The following is a 22,723-nucleotide window of genomic DNA, read 5'->3' on the forward strand; positions in this document are numbered from 1 at the left end:
TCCTTCAAATAATGCCATAGAGGCAAATACTCCAAAGCATTAATCTATTATTAGATCAGTGATTCTTAGATTTTAATGTTCATCGAAGATCAAATTAAAAAAATAAAACTAACATAAAACTTTGAAGGACCAGTAAAAGATTCCCAACATTAGATCTGCATAAGAAATATAAGTTTTAAAAAGTGTCTCCTAATATCACTTCATTATAACCATCTACTAATACCACCATTTTAATATCAAATAAATTAGGAAGAATATAATCTTATGACATAAATTTTATTTAGGCAACTTTAAAATACTAATTGTATTATATTTTCCTCTTTTGCTGCAGATCAGTGATATCTAAGCAAGATATGTGACTGAAGCCCTTAGGGACCAGACAGACTAGTCTATCTGCCATCCCATCTCATTAAGCCTCAAACCCCACCATCTTCCTACTAATCTTTTCCAGACAGTAGGGGCCATTCAGCATAGAACTTGGTCCATCTCTTCCTACAGTATGGTCCCATCAAAAACCTCATCTGTACCCACGTCTCCATTTTCAGTGGAAGAGGTGTTCTTCTGTCTGTTTCTGGATTCCCTAGCCTTCTGTCATATTAGGGACACTAAACCCATCACCAACAATCCTCCCCCTTTACCAACAGTGGTGGAGTAAACTCTTTGACATCCTTCCCACTAAGAGGTTAGGTCTATATCTCCTCCCCTTAGACCTGCGTGGGCTCTGTGACTGCTGCATGAATAGCATATGGAAGAAGTGGCTTTGGGCCCATTTTTTGGGACCAGGCAGGCCTTAAAAGAGTGGCAGCTTCCACTTTGCATCTCTTAGAATGTTCTCTCCAAGAACCCTGAGCTGCCAGGTCAGAAGTCTGACAACCCTGGAACTACCATGCGGAGAGGCCCCAGCTGAGTTCAATCTTCCATCTAGCTCTGCATTGATTGCATTGGATACTCATAACTGGACCATTCAAAGCCAAAAACTACCAAATGACCTCAGTTAATGTTACAGAGACAGAATTGCCTGACTGGGCCCTGCTCAAATGCTGACCCACAAAACCACAAGATAGGTTAAAATGAATGGTGTCAGTACATTTTGACTTAACTTTTAATGTAGCCACAGATTATCAGAACATGAGTATCTTCAAGACCTTCTCTTTCTCCCTCCCTTCAAGCTGTCTTTGTGTGTAATATACACATAACCATACTGAAGACTGGCCTGGACTTACAAAAACCTCTCACTTTACCCTAAGTTCCCTCATAGATTCATTTTTTTCCTTCCTTTCATCTATGTTTCCACCTTTCACTTCTCATCTTTCTGGAATGGTGTTTCTTCCCTAACACCATGCTGGTGAAATTATTTTTAACAAGACCAATGATGTTTAAGCTTTGCTAAATACAAGTAATCAGGGCTGGGAATATAACTCACTGGAAGGGCACTGGCCTGACACATGTGAGACCCTGGGTTCCATCTACAGCACCAAAAGGAAAAAAATACAAACAGTCAATGACAGGATCATCCCTTCCCTTCCTGCTCTCTCTGCCTTGTGATGCTCCTAACACCCACTCCTTTGGAAAATGCTTCTCCCCTGGCCTCCTCCTGACTGCTCCCTCCCTCTTGGCCTTATCTCCTCCCTAACCCTTCTTTTTCCTCATTCACTCTCTGCTGCCTATAACTTAAATATCAAGATTTCCTCAAGGTCCTCTTCTCCATTTCTATCTTTCCCCCATGCTTTTCACAGTCCTCCTGTAGCCATCCCTATACTCACTGCTTCAAATAAATGCTGTTCCCCGACACCTCTAAGTCTGCTTTTCCAGCCTAGACCTTCCTTAAGAATCAAAGGGCCTATTCTTTATTTAAATCTGGAGGTGTTCAAACTCAACAAGAGCAAAAATTAAAATGTGCACTTTATACTCTTCAGACTACCATTTTAAAAAAGATTTTTAAATTGTATTTGGACACAATATCTTTATTTGTTTATGTAATGTGGTGCTGAGAATTAAACCCAGAGAATTGAACCCAGTGCTTCATACATGCTAGGCAAGTGCTCTACCACTTAGCCACACCCCAGCCCCAGACTTCCATTTTACTGTAACTCCTAGTCCACATCTACTTGGGAGTGACACTTGGGTCTCCCTTCAGTCATGTTCATGCTGATTTCACTTTCTTAATTTAGAACTGGCTTATTCCTCTCCCACCCATTTCTAACACTATTGCTTAGGATCTCAAAATTTCTAACTACTCCTGGACTCCAGACTCAATTCCCTCTCTAATGTCCTGTGAGAGTATTCATTCTAAGGCATAAATCCTAAACTATCATCCTTTGCTAAATTTCTCTAGTGATTCCCCAATAATCCAGGTTGCAATTATAATTCTGCAGCATGACATTCCCAACCCTTACCCTCTATGATTCATCTCTTCCCTTTTCCCACTTGAGTCCCGACAGCCAGCTTCATAGAAGTATTTACAGTTCTATAAATTCAGTGGACTCAGTGGTGCTGCCAGCCTCTGTACCTGCTCTTTCCTTCATATGAAACATCCATCTAGGGGAAAGAAAGGGAGGGCACTGGGGGATGAGACTGATCAAATTATTTTTTGTGCATGTACAAATATGGCACAACGAATCCCATTATTATGTATAATTACAATGCGCCAATAAAAATAGATCTCTCCCTGACACCTAAACCAACTGAATAGTGACTTTTTGTTGAAAGCTCAATTTGTCTATAACCTTCTCAAGAAAGCCTTCCACTCTCCCTCATTTTTCAATAACTTTCTTAGTGTGCTTACTTTGTTCTTCTCTATCATGACATCTATTGAAACATATTTTTTACTTAACAACTTATTTAGAAGTCTGCTTAAGCTCTGAACTGAAGCCTTCTTGGAAGTCAGGGATTTATTTTTTTTAATCTCAGATCTCTACTCATTCTCTACTCATCTCTACATATAGTATGTACTAACAGATATTTGTTGAATGACAGAGAGTGAGTGGCATCTATTGAGTTGCCGCATTTATGTTTCATTGAATTTCTTAACAACATTACAAGAAAACTATGAAATTCATTAAATTTCTCCCTGTAAAGAAGTAAGACTAAAAAAGGGCTGGGCCATATCAATATTCACCTTCTCAGCTTTTCTTTGCTTGAATGAAGAAAGGAAATCTTTTTGCTTTTCTCAAAATCTGGCAATGGAGTCTTTAGTTCAAGTCCAATATCATTTCTTACAGATTCAGCGCTAGAAACAAGATAAAATGATACCACATATTAAAGAGAAAAATTCTCAGGCAATATTGAACAATAAGCACAACACACTTAATCAAATAATGCTTCCTAAGTCTCTTGCTTCATACAAAGGATAACATCAATAAATGTCTCGCTTCCTACAAAGGAACAATAAATACTGAAGCACTTTACCTTATGCATTTTGTGCAGAACATTTTATCTCAAAATTTCAAAAGACTGTATTAAAATCATTGTAAGTTCAATGTTCAAAATTCTAAAATATACTGATAAAGTATAATAGATAAAAGCAGGATTAAAATGTTCTGATTTCATTGATTATGATATCCCAAATTATAGACAGTCCCCCAACCAACCTTGGTTTGGCTTATAATTTTTTCACTTCACCATGGTGTGAATATATACCAACACCACCTTTCTCTTTTCTACTTTCAGCACAGTATTCAGTAAATTACAAGACATATTCAATGCTTATGTAACGTATTACAAAACAGGCTTTATGTTAGATGACCTTGGCCAATTATAAGCTAAGATAGGTGTTCTGAGCATGTTTAAGGTAGGCTAGACTAAGCTATGCTATTCACAAGGTTAGGGGGATTTGATGCATTTTTGACTTATGGTAATTTCAACTTATAATTTAAGTTTTTATTGGGACATATCCCCATTGTAAGGAAAGGAGCATGACTGTATCTACTCTTCAGAATAAACAGTACCAGCCAAGAAATACCCTTTTCAACTTGATCAGCAGAGGGCAGGTTCTTTCTATTCCAAAATTGATTGTTTAGTGGACATTTTCTGGCTCTTCTATTTTTCAGGAACTTCTTCAGGCTTTTCAATTTATATTTTTGTTTTAAATCAACCTAAAAATCATGCAAACTAATCCCATTTCCTTTATCTAAAAGAATAAAACTTGATTTGCACATTTACTCTTATTTATAGTTATAAGATTCTGAGAAGAGACAAACATTCAAGATGAGTAGAGATGAAAAACTCTTGCAAGTAATATACGAAAATCAGGAAACCTGCCAATACCCTTCCCAACCTCATATCTGAGATATGGGATCACCTCCCAGGTACAGTAAAGCTCTTTGAGGTTAAGATGCTAAATAAGATTAAAGAAGCTGTTGCTATCTCTGTACTACTTAAGTGAGCTCATCTTTGGTTTAACCACACTTAACTGGTTGCCAAGTCCCTTCCTTGTTCAAAATAGCAGATGGCCACATTCTACAAATTCTAGATGGGACTGACTAAATTCTCAACTTAGTACCCACAGCCTAGGCACTTGCATCCACTTTGTAGCCCTAGGCTCTATTTAAACCCTCTGTGGAAATTAGCTCAAAGTAGAGAAAGAACTTCAGAAAAACTTAATCTTTATAAGAATACAATGCTAACATTGGAAGGATCTGACCTGCACTTCAACTGCCTGTTCAATGCAGATTTAACTTCCAGTTTTAAAAAAGACAGATAGCTCTGAGGATGACAGACAACACTGAGAGAAAGACACTCTATAGCTTGCCCTGTATATCAAGGGCAAGCTACATGAAGTCTGTGGAAGAATCTCTTAAGTTTTTTTTGAGGAGGGTTTTCAGTAACTGCAGCAATGAATTCAAAAAAGACAACAAGGAGAAAGTTGAGTGGGAGGGGGATAACAGGTAAGCCTGCTTTTTCTGTTTAATTATTAGCGTTCCAAGTTTTTCTTTGAAGAAAGAATTCTACTGCTTTTTAAAAGTTTGAATATCACTTCCATTATGTAACTTTGATTATTAATAACCCAGACTCAAACACTTATACATTTCCCTGGGGAACCTGCTACCTTACAATTTGACCTGTTTCCCTGTGGTCAACTACAACTGTTAATGGAAGACCTTCTTATATTGAGATATTTTTGTAATGAGTACCCACAGTTCCCACTCAGGTTTCTGCAATACAGAAAACATCACACCCCTCTTCCACAAAAGAGCTTTTTCTATTGCATCATCCACAGCACTTCAGCTATTTTCCCATAACCAACATTTTTTTTAATGATCACAGTAAAAATTGCTAATATTAAAAAAATCCACTAACCAAGTGAATAGATCAGTGGAAAAATACCCCAGGTGTTCACTGAAGGTACTCTGTAGGGGTAATTCATGTTCTTCAGCCCTTATAGCATTTTCATTCTTATCTGAAAGAAAGAGGACCATTTTAATTCTAAGCGATTTTTAGATTTCAGTCTGTGAAGCACAAAATGACCCAAGTTAGAAAGCAAAATTAAAATACTATTTACACCAGAATATCCTCTTTTTCAACCAAGTGACAGGTGTGCTTAAAACACATTCCACTGAATTTATTTATCAAATTCCTATTTATAGGTAAATGTCAAGAGAGAAAATATGCATGAATCTTCAATAAGCAGCTGCATTGTCAAAATATGGCTCTGAAAATTTTTTTCTTTTCTTTCTTTCTTGTTTTTTATTTTTATTTTTTTTTTGCAGCTGCTCATCCTTGGAACAAAGATGAGGCAACTGGAAGCAGGCGTGGTCGTGACCAATAGAAGGTTTTTGGACAGGTGATGAGCAGCTGCTCTGTTTCTACTGAGGACTAGCTAAGAACAAATTGCCAAAAGGACTTTGGCCACCACAATCATTTCCAGGAAGAACTCTCACACTGCAGGGGCTGGGTGCCGTGGGCGTATTACAAGGCAGACTCACGAATCTAAATATTTTAAAATGAGATTTAAAAAAGTCAGGCTGTACTGAACGCTGTATCTTCTGGAATATGAACGTATACAGGATAATTCTGAAAGTATCCTAAGGCATATTTTAAGAAAAATATTATCTTAATTTAAAAATTTTCTACCTTTATTGAGGTATGACTGACAATCCTAAATTGTATGTGTTTAGGATGTACAATTAGAGTTGATATATACTGTGCAATAATCACCACAATCAAATTAATTAACGTATCTACTACCTCAAATATTTATTTTCTCTTTTCTGTGTATGTCATGGGAACACTTAAGGTAAGTATACAGTACAGTATTGTTAACTACAGTCACCAAGCTGTTTGTTAGGTCTCCGGAATTTGTTCCTTTTACATAGCTGAAACTTTGTACCCCTTCACCCACATCTCCCCATTGATATCATCTTAATTCTAGAAGAGTTATCAGCTATTGTCCTAGGCCTGCAACAACCAAACAACAGTCACTGACCAACATTAATTCCAGTAGAACAGGATTTCAGAACCTGGAGCTTGTCCTTTTACAAGTAAAGCCAATTTAATTAGTTTGTGTTTAGATTCTAGCAATACACATAATACAACAGATAAAGAGATTAGAAATGTAAGGTCTAACTGAAGCATTGACACTAATTCTCTGTGTCTAGAGATTTAGAAGAGAAATATAACCATCCTATTAAAGAGACAGAATAATTTATTTTATTATTAATAAAGTAGTATTCAATAAAGTATTAATTAAGTAGTATTCAATTCATGGCTAGTGCCTCTGAATTTTAGACATTCATAGAATGACACAGCATGATTGACTCCATCTTAATGACTAAGAAAGTATGGTAGCTATGCTATAAAAAAAATTAGTCATGATCTTTTTACCAAAAAACAAAACAACAACAACAAAAAAAAAAAAACCACCTGAGTCTACCACAAACAACGCTGTATTATGCAACACATTTTAAGCCTCTAAGATGTCTTTTTCTCTTAAACAAAGTTTTCTCTTTATTTATACTTTATTTTCTTCTGACCACGATTAAACAAAGACTACATGTTTGTTAGAGTATGTAGCAAATAGTTAATCCTCAGTAAATAAGATGTGAGTACAAGTGGGGACCAATATAAAAATGTATAGGTGTGGTTTCATAGAATTTTAATGAGAATTTTTCAAACCTTTGGATATTTATTTTTCACTCACCTGTATCTGAGAAATATGTTTTCCAATATTTTACCACAAGACTCATTTTTTCCATTGTCAGTGGTTCTGTTAAAGTAATATCAGCTCCATACCCTGAAATACAATCTAAGAATTTTGTATTAAATATTGACCTTATGATTTCTGTTTGAAGAAAAAACAAATGCTATATCTAGCAGGCACATACCTTTAAAATTTTCAGGGATTATAAAAACAAACAACCAATGTGTATTTTTCTTCTTGCCAAATCTGAGAGGGAAATAAAATGTTATAATGAAGCAAAATCATCATTCACAACTTTGGAATTCAAAAGCTAAACTTACTACAAACCAAGCTAGAGTGATTTTTGTTATTTCTTTAGAACTTAAAATGATGGCATTAATATGAAAAAATTAACAAAAGTGGTATCTTTAGTCATTGAAGTGAAAGATGTACTACTTTTTCTTTAAAAACAAAACAAAACTACAACAATAAAAACACCTACAACAGCTCAGGAGGATGAGGCAGGAGGATTAGAAGTTCAAAGCCAGTCTCAACAATTTAGTGAGGCCCTGTGCAACTTAGTGAAACCCTGTCTCAAAATAAAAACAGTCTGGGGATATGGCTCAGTGCTTAAGCATCCCTGGGTTCAATCCCTGGCCTGCACAAAAAAAGAAAAAAAAGGGAATTTAAAACTCACCCAAATTTTTAAATTGCTCATTAATTTATAAAACATTAGGGGAAAGATGAACATTTTAAACAATATCATAGGGATGGGACCAGTAAAATACAGAATGTAGGAAATTTTATAAGACTTATGACCCCTTTTAAATATAGGTATATATGTAGATGTTCTTTAGGTTTTATAATTATATATATATGACAAAATTAAAAAAACATGGAAGAGAACGTTGAATCTTTATTTGTAAACACACTTTTTTAAAAAAATTGTAAGATAAGCAGGAAAAATTGAACACTGATTAGATATTTTTACAACATTAAAGGAATTATTATTAATTTTCAGGTAAATATTGGTATTGTGGTTATTTCTGAGTCCCTATCTTAGCTGTATATTAATTTATGGATAAAATAAAACAATGCCAGATTTTAAAACAAACCACCAGAGGCAGGATAGCTTGGAAAAAGAGACGAAACAAATTTGTCCAGATGTTGATAATGTCAAGCTGCATTATGGGCATGTGGAAGTTCATTATACTTTTTTGTCTACTTTTATATGCCTAAAATTTTTCAAAATAAAACTTTTACATTTTGTGCCATTATAGTTAACTATACTCAGTAGTCCATAAGCTGGCTAAACCTTAGCATTAACTGAAATGAAATATTTTTTCCACGGGCAATGTTATTTTGAGTCAAACTTTCAATTGAGTGAAATAAACAAGCTTTTTTTTTTTTTTTTTTTGAGACCAGGGACTAAACACAGGGGCACTTTACCACTGAACTATATCCCCAACTATTTTTATTTTTTAAATATTTTTGGCTGTAGGTGGACACAATACCTTTAATTAATTTATTTATTTTTATGTGATGTTGAGGCTTGAACCCAGTGCCTCACATGTGCCAGGCGAGCACTCTATCACAGAGCCACAACCCCAGCCCACCTGTTTATTTTTTGAGATAGTGTCTTGCTAAGTTGTTGATGGCCTAAGTTGCCTAGGCTGGTCTCAAATTTGTAATCCTTTTGCCTCAGCCTCCTGAGTTGCTGGAATAACAGGCATGAGACACCAAACAAGCTATTCTTAAATAACTAAAAACATCATTTATCAGTATGTGGTTATACATGCTTATAATTTATTCATTAAATCCAGAATTGGAAGAAACCCCACTACACAATATTGTTAGTTTATTTGAAAACATATATGTTTTCTGTTAGAAATATATATTATTCTGTTAGAAATTTTAACCCTAGGTATCCATGGGGGATTGGTTCCAGGAAACTATGGGGATACCAAAATCCTTGGATGCTCAAGTCTCTTATATAAATAGGATAGTATTTGCATTCAACCCCCACACATCCTCTTGTATACTTTAAATTATTTCTAGATAAATTATAATACCTAATATAATGTAAATTCTATGTAAATAGTTGTTATCTTTAGAACAACTTTGAATAATGACAAGAAAAAAAGTCTATACATGTTCAGTAAAGATGCAATTTTAAAAATTATTTTCAATCCCCAGTTGGTTGAATCTAAGGATGAAGAATGTGCAGACATGGAGAGCTGAGTGTGAATGATTTACGTATCTACATCATGTATATCGAGAACCTACTATGTACAAGACTCCAGTGTCAGCTCTGTGGTATACAGGGGTAAACAGACAAGAGTCCTGCTCTCCCGGGAGGGCAGATGTTTAACAAATCATGGAGGATAATTAAATGGACAGAACTGTGTCCAGTGCAGTGAATACAGGCCTCAGGGTCCATGGGAGCCCTGCAGCCTTTGGGGAGGCCTGCAGGCAGACAGGCTTCTACAGCTGGCTAGGAGTCAATCACACAAAAGGTGGGGGAGAAGGGAGGGAGGAAAGAAAAAGAATCAGAGAATACTCTGGGCAAAGCAACAGCATGGGCACAGGCCTTGGGAAGGTAAATGTCAGGGTAGTGTGAGAAAGTGAAGGCAGTCCAGGATAACCAAAGCATGGAGCACTAAGGGAGAGAAGCATGAGATGAGGCCAGAGAGGTAGGGAAGGCTGGGTGGGATGGTTTGAGGCCAAAGAAAAGATTTCCTGTTTTATGAAAATGGGAAATGAGAGGCTATCGAACTTGAGAGTGATGTGATTCTATTTTCATGTTAGAAAGATCACTCTGACTATGCCGAGATGGGTGGACAGGTCTGCACAGAGTGTGAAGAGACCACACTGCAATGGCCCAGGCAAGAACTAATGGTGGAGAAAGCAGACATATCTGAGAACCTTCTGTAAAAATAAGTCACTCAGAATATTTGCTATATCAATGACTCCAGACAAGCAGGACTTTGCTAAAAATGTGTCACCCAACTGAGGTCTATTAAGGCTTCATATTGTTCTGTGAACTCTGGGGAGCTGGGGCTAGAAGAGAAGACAGGAAAGGAAAGGAAACATGGCTTTCATGAGGAAATAGGCATGTGCAAGGGGAAGCTAGGAATGAACTGGCCATCTGAAGGTGGAGGTAAGAAAAGCACATCACTCTACTGATGTGGATGGAGAGCATGGTGGCCTGGAGGGACTGGGAGTACAGAATGATGCCCACCTTGATGTAAAAGTATTTTATATGTTATTTTTAAGTGATGAGCAAGGGTAGAGTATGTAGAGTTATAGAAATACAGACAACAGGATGAGGAAAGAGGAGAAAAGGAAAATGGACTGAACAGAAGAAAAAATTATTGGATGGTTCAGTTGAAATAAAAGATACTTCAGAGATTCATCAAAAGTAAACTATAAGTCAAAATACTCAAACTAGAGAACTGAACAAAATAGATTTACTTTTAGAAATCACTCTATTTTCATTTTTGCAAAATCATACCAATTGATTTTTTGACATAGAATGATAGATTTGTATATATATTTATATATATGATGACTTACAAGCTTTACATCAGTGGGGATTCCTGAATTTTTGTCATTAGCTCAGAATCAATGACCAACCCAAACACTCAAGCTACTAGTGAAACCCTAACTGTAGAGCTGTACAGGGACTCACGCAATCAATAGAGTTCCCAGAATCCAACACTCTGGTACTAAGCTCAGCTTCTCATTCACATTCTGTCTGCACAAATCAATAAGCTAAAAAAGAGTTTCTGGCTCCCAGGATCACCAAGAAAATGTCCTCTTTCTAAGGAATGAATGTTCCTTGAAACAGCACTAAGTAACACAAAAACAAAACTCTTTTATCCATCCCAACCAAAATCACTTCTTCCACATTCCAAAATCCAATTTGAGGCTGAGACAACCTGTGTGTTTTTCAATTAAAAGAGTCTTGTGTTTTAAAAATTTGCAAGTCATTTGGGACAATTCATTTGTCCTTGTGTTTCACATATTACACTGTTCAAATATTATGATGATTCCTGAGGTGCTACCCAGGATCTACCTCTAGTGTTTAGATATGAGACTGGACGGACATTCTGCTCTCCATTCCTTTGCCAGCCTCCAGTACTCTATGGAACTGAGGCCAGACATCAGCTCAAAATGCAGCATGCTTATTCTCAGTCTTGGCCCACTCCTAGGTCTGGCACCTGGTACAGTACTACTAAATAGAAAGATTATATAAAAGTGTTTTGAGCCGAGTTTAGGAGAGTCCTGACCTCTGAAATCTACCATCTAAGAAAACCAAAACAATCTTTTAAATTTTTAAATACCTAAACCTGAGCTATATTCTACCAGCCCTTTTTAGTTTTTGAGTTAGAATCTGCTGAGGCTGGCCTCGAACTTGCTACCTTCCTGCCTTAGCATCCCAAGTTGCTGGGATTACAGGTGTGTACCACTATGCCCAATGCCAAACAGTATTGTAAGTCCCCATGAAGCTTTGTTCAGGGCCAGAAGGACTTCAAAGAACCAAAGCTAGTGTTACATTTGGGTTGTAGCCTCTTGAGTACAATTATTCGTTACGCTGTCCATGGACCACATGCAGCCAAACTAATCTAGCATGGCCTATTTGAGGCTTATAACAAATAGGTTGTTTTTTTTTAACCACTTAATTAAAACAACCATTTTCAGTAAGAAAGTTAAAACTTTTACTGTGAATATGAGAACACTGAGCTCACTTTCTACCTGAGATAAAATGTAGTATTTTAACAACGTTATTCTGGCCAATAATGAAGGTCAGTGTGCCCTGCTCCCATTACATTATTCCACAGAAGAGTCCCTTTTGTAAATCTCGCAAGTTAGATGTATAAGAACCATTTCAAGAAAAGTAAAACTGCAGTTCTAGAAAGGATCCATATACTGTTGATGAATTTGAAACATATTTTAATTTTCTGTTCCTGCTTTTAGAAGATCAAGTGTCAAGATGTATCTGAATTATCATGTATCTGCTCTTTGAGTATAGCTTAATTTTGACCACTGACTTAAGCCAACAGTGAAATATTGTGGAATTCTGGAGCTAAGCCTATGAATCCTAGATTATCTTAAAAATATTTTACCACTGGATAGTGTCCGAGTTCATCTGGCTCAATAAAAATATGTTCTTTAAACACATTCATAAAATGAAAACAATTAAGGAGTACTATTAGGAATGCCGACCCATAATGCAGACGTGTCTACTGCTTGAAATAAAGTACCAATATTTTTATGAATGATTAAAATTAATTAATGATTGACACCAAGCTCAAAAGACAGTTCTTTTCTAAAAATCAGTTCAAAAATCCTTTAAGGAGACTTCTTTAATTTTATTCTAAAATAACCCTAATATTATAACTCACAGGCTAAACATCATCCTTATTTCAATAAAAATCCATATGCTTCATAGATACATAGGTTTGTGATCATGTGCTCAAATACTACAAATAAACATGCACACTTCTAGTCCACAGTAAATTCCTTATTCGCTGCTAGGAAATACAATGTGGCCAAGAAAGAAAAGTAAGGGAAATAAATAATTGTACATTTTCTTGGACCTATCCAGATTTTGAAATACTACGAAAAACAATAAATATCTAAGGGGGAAATCCACAATTTAGCAGAAGGAAAGCTAAGCCAAACTCTTCATTTTGGGTTAGTCATTAAATATTAGTCAAAGCTCAAAAGACATTATGCTTTAAAAAAAGATAAATTTTAAATGTCTTATAAAGGAGTCAGTATGTTTATAAGACTCATTGCCCTATGAAAAACTACAGGTTGAAAAACTGTAAACTTTCTCCACAATAATAAATAATTTAAGAGTTCGTAAATAATGAACTCATAATAGTTCTCAGGGCAGGGAAGGGAATTTCAGAGCCATTCCTATCTGCTGAGGCCAGCAACACAATAGCAGTTTCCACAAAGAAAACAGACCCTTTTCAAAGAGGAATACAAAAGCTAGAGTTCATTTTTTGTCTCCAGAATGGCATTTACCTCATCTGTTCATTCATTCACTTATACCTACAGCAAGGGAGATAATGCTGGCTAATAGTCAAGATCTACCCTGGGAATTGAGAATAGAGCAACAAGAGACAAGGAAAACAAATTGGTGTATTCCACAAATGATCCTTTCTTCATTTTAGACACATACTTTTACAGCAAAATAAAAGACCTACCATATGCATATCCGTAACTTAGTGCCTTCATGTGTCTTCTTTTGCCTACTATGAAATAAGCTACAGACTTGGGGTGTAGCTCAGTGGTAGAGCACTTGCCTGGTGCGCATGAAGCCCTGGGTTTGAGCTTCGGCACCACACAGGCATTTACACACACACACACACACACACACACACACACACACACAATCTTAAGCTGTCATTTAAAGTAATGAAAGCCATAGGAGGTAGAATCTGCAGATATAAGTATCAGACAGGAAAATCTGTCCTTGAATCTCCTAGGTTTTAATGACTGTGATTAAATATCAAATTTATTATTAAATAAAACTTTATTTTTACCCTGTTCTAAACATCAATAATGAGCAAATACAAAGCTTTACTCCATTCAGAGAGACAGATAGGATGTCACACCTGAAACAAGGGAAGAGATCAGCCATATATATAGTTTTCCAAAAATCACATGTGTTTGATTTATACCAAGTTTTGCATATGCTGAATCTCAGAGGTATAAAAGAAGTGGCTTCAATACAAAAGTCAAATAATTACCTACTTTTATAAAGAACCTGAAGCAAGTAGTTCTAAGTTTTGGGAAAACAAGACATGTGCTCTTAGGCAGGTCATTTCATTCTCTATTTTCTTATCCGTCAAAAGTAGGGACAATGAAATCCTGCTCTGCTCACATCACAGAACTGCTATAAAATAAAAATACTAAATGCATGAGATATCATGAAAAGTCCCCAACCAGGGAGAACTCCATCTATGGCAGATTTTTTTTAACCTTTTAGTTCATGTGACTTTAATTTTGTTTGTTTTTCAAAAGGCTGTGATAAAATAGGCACATGCTCTGGAAGGGGGCTCTTCATAATGTGTTTGGGAAGTGAAATCTACTTCTGAAGTGTGCCGGTTTGTCCAGAATTTAGATTCACAGTAGAAAGCTGAAAGAAATGCAGACCAGTGGTTCTAAGAAACCCCAGAAATAGTGTCTATCTGTCTCTCTCTAAGAAAGGACTCAATGGCTTGGGCTTTCCATTCCAACCCTTCTCCTTCTCTAATATAATTTGCTTGACCCTATATATTCAATGATCACAATATTGACTCTGAATTTTCTGAGTCCTATATTATAATTTTGACAAGCTCTCAAACACTCTAGTGCTACTTACAGTTCTATTTTCTCTATCATGTGTTTTTATGGAAACACAACAAATTTATTCTGTCCTAACCCTATTTAAACACATTCCAAATGGCTTAACATTCTATGTAGTCAGAAAGAACTGGACTCCAGTTCTTGAGAGTCCAATGCTCTTTAGAAGAAGACCTTCTGTGGACTTCCATGATGAAACAGAAATATTGGAGGTACTAGTCTCTGGGCTAGATGGACAAAGAGAACCTCAAGGCTCCAAGGGACAGTTTCAGTCCACAACCAACATGGCAGAGCTGAAAGTGCTCACTTGCTTTAATATCTGCTGTAATAATTAATGAATTCTGGAAAGATGTGTCATTTTAATGATGCTGTTATTTATAAGGCATATCTATGGGAATAATGTAAGCATTATAAACCAAGTAAATTTCTGGGACCAATTAATTCTTACTCATACCTATTCTCAAGTTAAAATAATTCTTATAATAATATGTCACAGTGGCAATAAAAATAGCAACATGTACAGAGTTGAACCATGAAGATATGCTTCATTTTAAAAATTAAAGTAGAAATAGATCATCTTTTAAGAATTTTTATAGAAATCTGTTTTTAAAACACCAGTCTAAAGATATAAAGTCAAGGTTTTGAAAGTTTACCTAATTGACCTGACAGCTTCTAGCTCCTCCACACTTAGGAAGGAAGTTGTCTTCAGGAACACCATGTCGAATGTGCAATGGTCTAAAAGTGTGGCTGCCTTCTGCACATCACTAATGGTGATGGTGACTTCTGCTGTATTTGCAAAAAGCTTCTGTAGAGCATCAGCCAGGTGATAAACAGTGTCATCTCCAACCAACAAGAGGTCTATTTTTGCCTAAAGGAGAAGGAAGAAAGCAAAAGCACTACATAATTAATATCTGGACATAGAAAAAACATTGTGCATGAGAGGATAGAATAAATAAAGGTGACAAATAACAATGATTATTGCCCCTACAGCTGTACTGGATGGTGAGCTGTAAGTACTTTAAAGGTAGGAATGTCCTCAGTACCTAGGATTCAATGGATTGGAAGGGCATTCTATTTTTTAAAGTTTTTCCTATCCATACTATTCTACTATGTTTTCCTGCAAATTTCTATCTTGTCCTATTAACAACAGACAAGAATCTTATGACCCAATTTCTCAATAGTCCATCCCACTGTAAAATCTGTTTACTGCTTAGAAAACCAAACTGGTACTCTCCCACACAATTTATTTTGGTGAAACACACATTCCAGAAAACAGCAAAAGATCAAAATTCCCGAGAAACACTCAAATAAAGTCATTTGAAGGGAATATATATGCTATTTAAATCTGAATATCAGGAACCAAAAAGTTTCTTCATTTCCATGTGGGAGTATTTTCAAATACAATTAGAAAAAACAGAATTCCCATCCTCACTTTTAATTTTGCTATCTTTTATTCCCTATAGCTAATGAACATAGCCCATGGAAAAGGCCCAAGGTTGGAAATGCTTGAATAAATGAAAGTAGTCAAAAGACAATTGGAAATGCCAAACCATGGACAGATCTATGTGAGAAAACAGATTGGGGAGTTGAGCGTCGAAGCCAAAAGTAGTAGGTGGAGGAGTTGGAAATACTTGTACAAAGAGAAAAGCAGCCTGTCGAAGATGCACCTCTTCAGGACAGGATGCTGGTATAGAGGCCTCCCTGGGCTCTCCCCAGTTTCATCTTGGTTTCCCAAGGATTGCAGGAAAGAACTGGGAGGTGTAAGAAACCAGGCAAGAGAGTGAAGTAAGCAAAGATTCTGCATTTTTACCTGCTTATCTTCTCATTTTCGTCCTTATTATTTTTTAAAGTAAGTCTTCCTTTATCATCTCATATCCTCATTCCATTCCTTCCCTTGGAGCAACCACTATTAACAATTTGCTGTCTATCCTTCCACACAATTTTTATGTCAGATGTATCAGTGTAATACACCCACGTACAGCTTTCCCTTAAAAAATGGGATATTCCATTTTAAAAAAAATAAGTTGTTTTTCTCATGTAATGATATAGTTCAACAATTCCTCAAAATTTTTGGTTCAACGAGAACATTCTCATTTTCTAGAAGGTTACACATGTATTTTCTTTAAAAAAAAAAAAAAAAAGTTTCCTATCATTTGTTGGGATCTGGGGTGGATGTGCTCATCTTCATCCAGTCTTCCTCATGTCCAGTGGTAATAACTCATTAAGCCATTTTCCAAATGTTGAACTTCAATGTTGTTGAAATGCTGTGATAATATCTTTATAAGCATTCCTTTGTGTAAATGCATAAATCCTAGCATCAAAGCTATACAGAAAAGTTTTCCATTTTCCATCTTAGATATAGCCAAATTTCTTCTTAGAAGCAAAAGTTTGTGTCCCCACCAAGAGTATAGGTGAGTTACAATTCCCTGAATTCTTAATAAGACTGGTTATTCTTAAGCTTTTAAATTTTTTTGCATTTAATTTTCCTTTTCATTGGTATTTTTCTGATCAATGTTTAATATCCTTTCATTTTAATGGCAATTTACATTTCTATTTATTCCATATTCTATTCATCATGCATGCCCATTTTATTATGCATGCCTTTGTGCACCTTCCTATTTATGGTCTTTTTCTTATTGCTTTGTTGGATTTTATGTATTGTGAATATCACTCAACTATTTTGAGTCTGTGGATCCATCTTTAAATTTAAGGTATCTTGTCGATGGTGTTTCGTATGTAGTCACAAGTCACAAATCTGTTTTCTTTGGGACTTTGGTGAATTTTGTCTTGCTTTCAAACCCATCTGTTTATATTAGAATATGGATTGATATGTTAAATGCTTTTATTTTTTTCACTTAGCTTTTTATCTTCTTTGAAATTTACTTGGTGATTAATATGAGGTAGTATTCGATTTCATCTTTCTTAAAAGGCAGAGCTAAATGCCCTGATAGCATTCTTGAGAAAGATAAACTTTCCTCAGTGCTTTTAAATGGCCACCTTTATAAGTGATTTTATTATGTTTTTCTGAAACCCATTTTGATTAATCTATTGGTATGTTCCTGGTTGATAGCATACTGTTTACTAGCTACTTATAAAGTGTTTTTCTATTTGATAGAGTACATTGACAGTTTCCTTCTTGTTATTTTAAAATTTTGTTTGCAGTTATTTCCCACAACTTTTTTTTCCAATGGAATTTTATCATCTTCTTGTCAAGGAACCCTGCTGAAGTTTTGATAATGCTTGCATTTATTTTAAATATTAGGGTATATCATCACTGTATTAAATCTCCCTATTTAGAAGATATGACTTTCAAGAGAATTTGGGTCTTTTGTGTTCATTTTTATAGTTACTTTCATATAGATTTTGCATGTATCCTTGAATATCTATCTTTAGATATTTTAACATTTAGAGATCACTGTGAAGGAAATATCTTTTCTCATTTACTGAATTTTCTCATTGATATAGCTGTCATATAGAAGTGCTGTTGATTTCTATATAAGGAAGGTGCTTCATATATTTTATGATATAACATATTTTAGTTGATTCTTCTCAGTTTCCTTGATAGACAATCATAAAATCTTCAAAAATGACATTTTTGTCTGTTTCCAGAGTTTATGCCTTTTACTTGTTGATTTTAAAGAACTGGCTGGTGCAGGGGTTTTAGAGCTAAGTAAAGTGTATTTAATACATTGAATATGTATACATATATTTTACTCATAAGTATGCATCCACATAAAATGTAAGCATAGTATATACTTTAATGCTAACAAATTGTCAAAACTACAAAAATAAATAAATAAATAAAGTGTTGGCTAGAATATCCAAAACAGAGGTGAACAGTGAAGTGAAAATGAGCATTCTAGCTTTGTTCCTGGCTTTAGTACAAATATTTTGAAATTCTCTTACCACTAAATATGATATTTTCTGAAGATTTCTAGTCAATATCCTTTATCAAAAATTAAGTTTATTTCTATTTGAAGGTAAGAATTTTAAGTCATAAATGGGTATGGAAATATACTAAATGCTTTTTCAATATGAACTTGATCATACTGTTTTTTATTTTTCCTTTAATCTGGTAGGTAGACAATCATAATAATACATTTCCTAATGCCAAGCCATCATTGCAAGTAATAAACAAATTCATAACAGATTCAATTCATTGTTCAATTTTTGTATCTATGTTCACAAGTGAAACTGGAAACATTCTTTTTACTTTATTATGTTATCTTATCATGGTTTGGGTACAAGGACTGTATGGCAACCTTGAAGAAGAAAAAACATCGATATTATTCTATTGTCTCAAATATTGTAGAAAACAGAAATTATAGGTTTACTGAGACCTATTTAAAACATGTTTATAAAAGTGCATTTAGACTACCTTTTACAGATTTTGAATGATTACAGTTAAAATTTCCAAACTTCAATTAGGTGAATTTTGTTCATGCATATTTTGAAAAATCCATTTCATCTATATTTTAAAATGTATTAACTTTTAAAAATATGTAATATGTATTACTGGGTTCTTCTTGTTTTCTAACTCAAAATTAATGGTTTTTTTTTCCTTTTTTTCTTTGTTTTTCCTCTGCTGATGCTTTATTACAGACTATAAAACTCTGTGGTCCAATACAGAAGACATAAACAATTTACACTCACGTTCATAAAAACTTATTCTGCATTCAGCCCAGTTATGTTAGCCTGTTTCAAATGCTCAATATCTATGCATAAGTGGCTACCATATCAGGCAGCACAATTACAGAATATTTTTATCATTGCCAAAGAAAGTTCTGTTGGACAGTACAGTAGAGAAGATAAGTTTCCCTTCAAGGGACACCTTGTTTTATCCCATGGATTTTGACAAATACAGAATTCATGTTCATTCACAAGTAAAAAAAATTAAACTTTCAGTTAATATTTCTATTTTAACCTGAGTTCAACTCCTATATAAAGGTGTTTTTAATTTTAAAGGATAGTATGCTTTAGTTCTTGATGTTTTGCCAATCCACCAGTTGTTCATTTCTTATTTTGATATACCATCAAAAGTGAATGTGCCCTGCATGTTGTCTATTTTTTTAGAATTTGACATTCTCTTTATATCCTACAGTCAATTTTTGTAATGTTCTATGGGTATTTGAAAACAATGTCTATATTCTAGTAAACAAGTTCTATATATCTTATAGAACAAACTTGTTAATTGTTTTCTTTTGTCAGGCCCACTCTTTCAGTTTATAAGGAGGTATGTTAAACTCTCCCTCTCTAATTATGGTTTACAATGTCTTTATCAATGTCTCTATAAGTTCTATTTGTAACTAGGGGTCATGTACATAAAGGGGTCATGTTCATGACAGTTACACAAATTTATATGGAAATATAACTATAACATTTATACTGTATAATGATCTAGATTTATGTATGTTAAACACCATATATATACACATATATATTATAAAGAAAGCTAAATATGAAATATAACTGTCACTTAATACTTCATCTGAAATTTTACTTGTTTCTATAACTATTTTTCATAGTCCCTTATTTTGAGACATTCTGTATCTTTGATTTTGTGTGACTTTTATAAATAGCATAAAGTTGAATATTTAGTATTTTTAACAATCTGAGCTTTCAATTTTTCATGTACAACTAAAAGTAACTTATTATATTTATGACATTTACTATTTCCAATAATGTAATGTGATTAATCAGCTAATATTAATTAATCATGAAACATTTACAACCTAATGTGAAATGGTCTAATTCCTTTCATTTGTCATTCCTACTTCCTATAGTTCTGTCTTTCTCCCATGTCTTTGGTTAAGCTGATCAATTTTTCCTTTTTCTACCCTGCTGTACCTATAGTGCTTTGGGAATTAAATTACTTATTTCTATTCTTTGAGTGGTCAATTTTCTTACCTTTTTATTTTGAATTAATTTTACATTTACAGAAGAGCTATAGAGGGAAAAAAATAATCCAAAAACAGGGGGGAAAAAATGAAGAGCTATAGAGAGAGAATGGCGAGTTCTCAAAAACTCTTCACCCAGCTTCTCTATTAACACCTCACATAGTCAGGCTATTTTTATAAAACCTAAGACATTGTGGTTTTTTAACCACAATTTTTAAAACTAAGAAATAAACACGGGTACAGTACTATTAGCTAAACTATAGGTTTTAATTGGATTTCATGATTTTTTTTCCACTAATGTCCCAGGATCTCTTCTAGGATAACACTGTTAGTTGTCAGTTGTCTTCTCTAATCTGTAAAGATTTCTCAGTTTTTATTTTTCCTGACTTTTCTTAAAATTTTATTTTATTTTTTTACACAAATGGAGTACAACCACAACTTTTCATTTCTCTGGTTGTACATGATGTATAGTCACACTATTTGTACAATCATACCGTATATAGGGTAATAATGTTTGTCTCATTCCACCAACTTTCCGCCGCCACACACCCTCCCCTCCACTCTGCTCAATCCAAAGTTCCTCCGTTCTTCCCTTGCTCCCCTGCATTATGGATCAGCATCCACTTATCAGAGAAAACATCTGGCCTTTGTTTTTGTTTTTTTTTTTTTAGGATTGGCTTACTTTGTTTACTGTCCCTTTACCTGTAAATGCCATAATTTCATTCTTTTTTAAGGTTGAATAATATTCCATTGTATATATATACCATTCATTTATTGAAGGGCATCTAATTTGGTTCCACAGTTTAGCTACTGTAAATTGAGCTGTGATAAATATTGAGGTGGCTGTATCACTGCAGTATGCTGATTTTAAGTCCTTTGAGTGTAGATGGAGGAGTGGGATAGCTGCGTCAAATGGTGGTTCCATTCTAAGTTTTCTAAGGAATCTCCACACTGCTTTCCAAAATGGTTGCACTTATTTTTCCTGAATTTGAGGGATGCTGGTGAGGCATTTTGTGGAATATCCACAACTTAGATTTGTCTGACATTTTCACATGATTAGACTGAGACTTTGGAAGACTACCATAGACATGAAGGACCTTTCTCCTGGTGTCATGAATCAATGACACATCTATATCTTCACCTTGGTTCCTTGGTGAAGGTGGTGTCTACAAGGGTTCTCCGCTATAACATCACTATTTTTCCCTTTCCACACCCTGTTTTCAGAAGGGAGTCCCACTAAGTCCAATCAGACTCAATAGAAGGGGTCTCAAGTAACCACCTCTTGGAGGAAGGAAGAGCAAACTGTGGAGATGTTAAAACTGTCCTAGTAATTAATGAATACATTGGGGGAGATTTTGGAGGGCTATGAAGATAACCCATTTCTCCTAAAAGTTATACTCCCTAATTTATCATTCATCAGTGGATCTTGTTTATAGGTCCATTATAATGATATCAATTTACAGTTTAGCTACTGTAAATTGAGCTGATATAAATACTGAGGTGGCTGTATCAAATGATATATATATATATAATTTCCTTCCTTTCTTCTACATTATTTGGCATTGGTTGGGGGGTACTCGGGATTGAACTCAGGGGCACTCAACCACTGAGCCACATCCCCAGGCCTTTCTTTTTTTTTTGTATTTTATTCAGAGATAGGGTCTCACTGAAGTGCTCAGCACCTTGCTTTTTGCTGAGACGGGCTTTAAACTGGAGATCCTCCTGTCTCAGCCTCCCAAGCCACTGGTTTTACAGGCATGCGCCACCCGCTGGCCATTATTCCATATTCTTATGTAAAGATTTGCCCCTTCTCCCTCATTTACTTATTCATCCAATCATTCATCTATATGGTATAGACTTATGGATATTTATTTGCTGGGTTATGATCCAATGCTACTATTTGTTAGTCAAATTACTCCAGTTTGGCCACTGGAAGCTGGGAAGGGCTTACATTTTAATAAGCAAGTGTATCTATTTGTGATTAAGATTATCTAAATCTACAGCCTCTCTTCCAACAAGGCAGTAAGTATCCTTTACATGTCTCCCTCCACCCCATACTCCACCTTAGTCCATGTACTTATATGCTAAGTCTACTGGAATTTAAATTCTAACCATTATTAAATTTTTACATTTTTATTATCATTTATACTTAATGACTTTTGGTTCTCTAATTCCTACTGTTGCTAGAAGCTCATATTTACTTCTTTCTTGGATTCATTTTATTGAATCAGGAAATTCTTTTAAAGACTAAGGGCACAAAAGGGAGTCTTAGCAAGTCTGAAAACATCTTCATGCACCTCATAATTCAGGACTAGTTTTACCTGGTGAATACTTCCAAGGTCAAAAT

At 34.9% G+C, this 22,723-nt stretch overlaps 1 protein-coding gene across 1 annotated transcript in view; it reads right to left on the reverse strand.

Annotated features, from left to right (window-relative positions):
• Positions 1 to 22,723, reverse strand: part of Sohlh2 (spermatogenesis and oogenesis specific basic helix-loop-helix 2) — a 46,723-nt gene that overhangs the window by 18,252 nt on the left and 5,748 nt on the right. The window contains exons 2-6 of the mRNA XM_026395086.2: positions 15,133 to 15,347; positions 7,323 to 7,384; positions 7,139 to 7,243; positions 5,299 to 5,398; positions 3,119 to 3,229 (exon numbers count right to left, since the gene is read on the reverse strand). Coding sequence (XP_026250871.2) covers positions 3,119 to 3,229; positions 5,299 to 5,398; positions 7,139 to 7,243; positions 7,323 to 7,384; positions 15,133 to 15,347 — 593 coding nt within the window. The remainder of the gene's footprint in view (positions 1 to 3,118; positions 3,230 to 5,298; positions 5,399 to 7,138; positions 7,244 to 7,322; positions 7,385 to 15,132; positions 15,348 to 22,723) is intronic.

This window comes from Urocitellus parryii, chromosome 2 (genome assembly GCF_045843805.1).
Source record: "Urocitellus parryii isolate mUroPar1 chromosome 2, mUroPar1.hap1, whole genome shotgun sequence".
NCBI classification, from domain to species: Eukaryota; Metazoa; Chordata; class Mammalia; order Rodentia; family Sciuridae; genus Urocitellus; species Urocitellus parryii.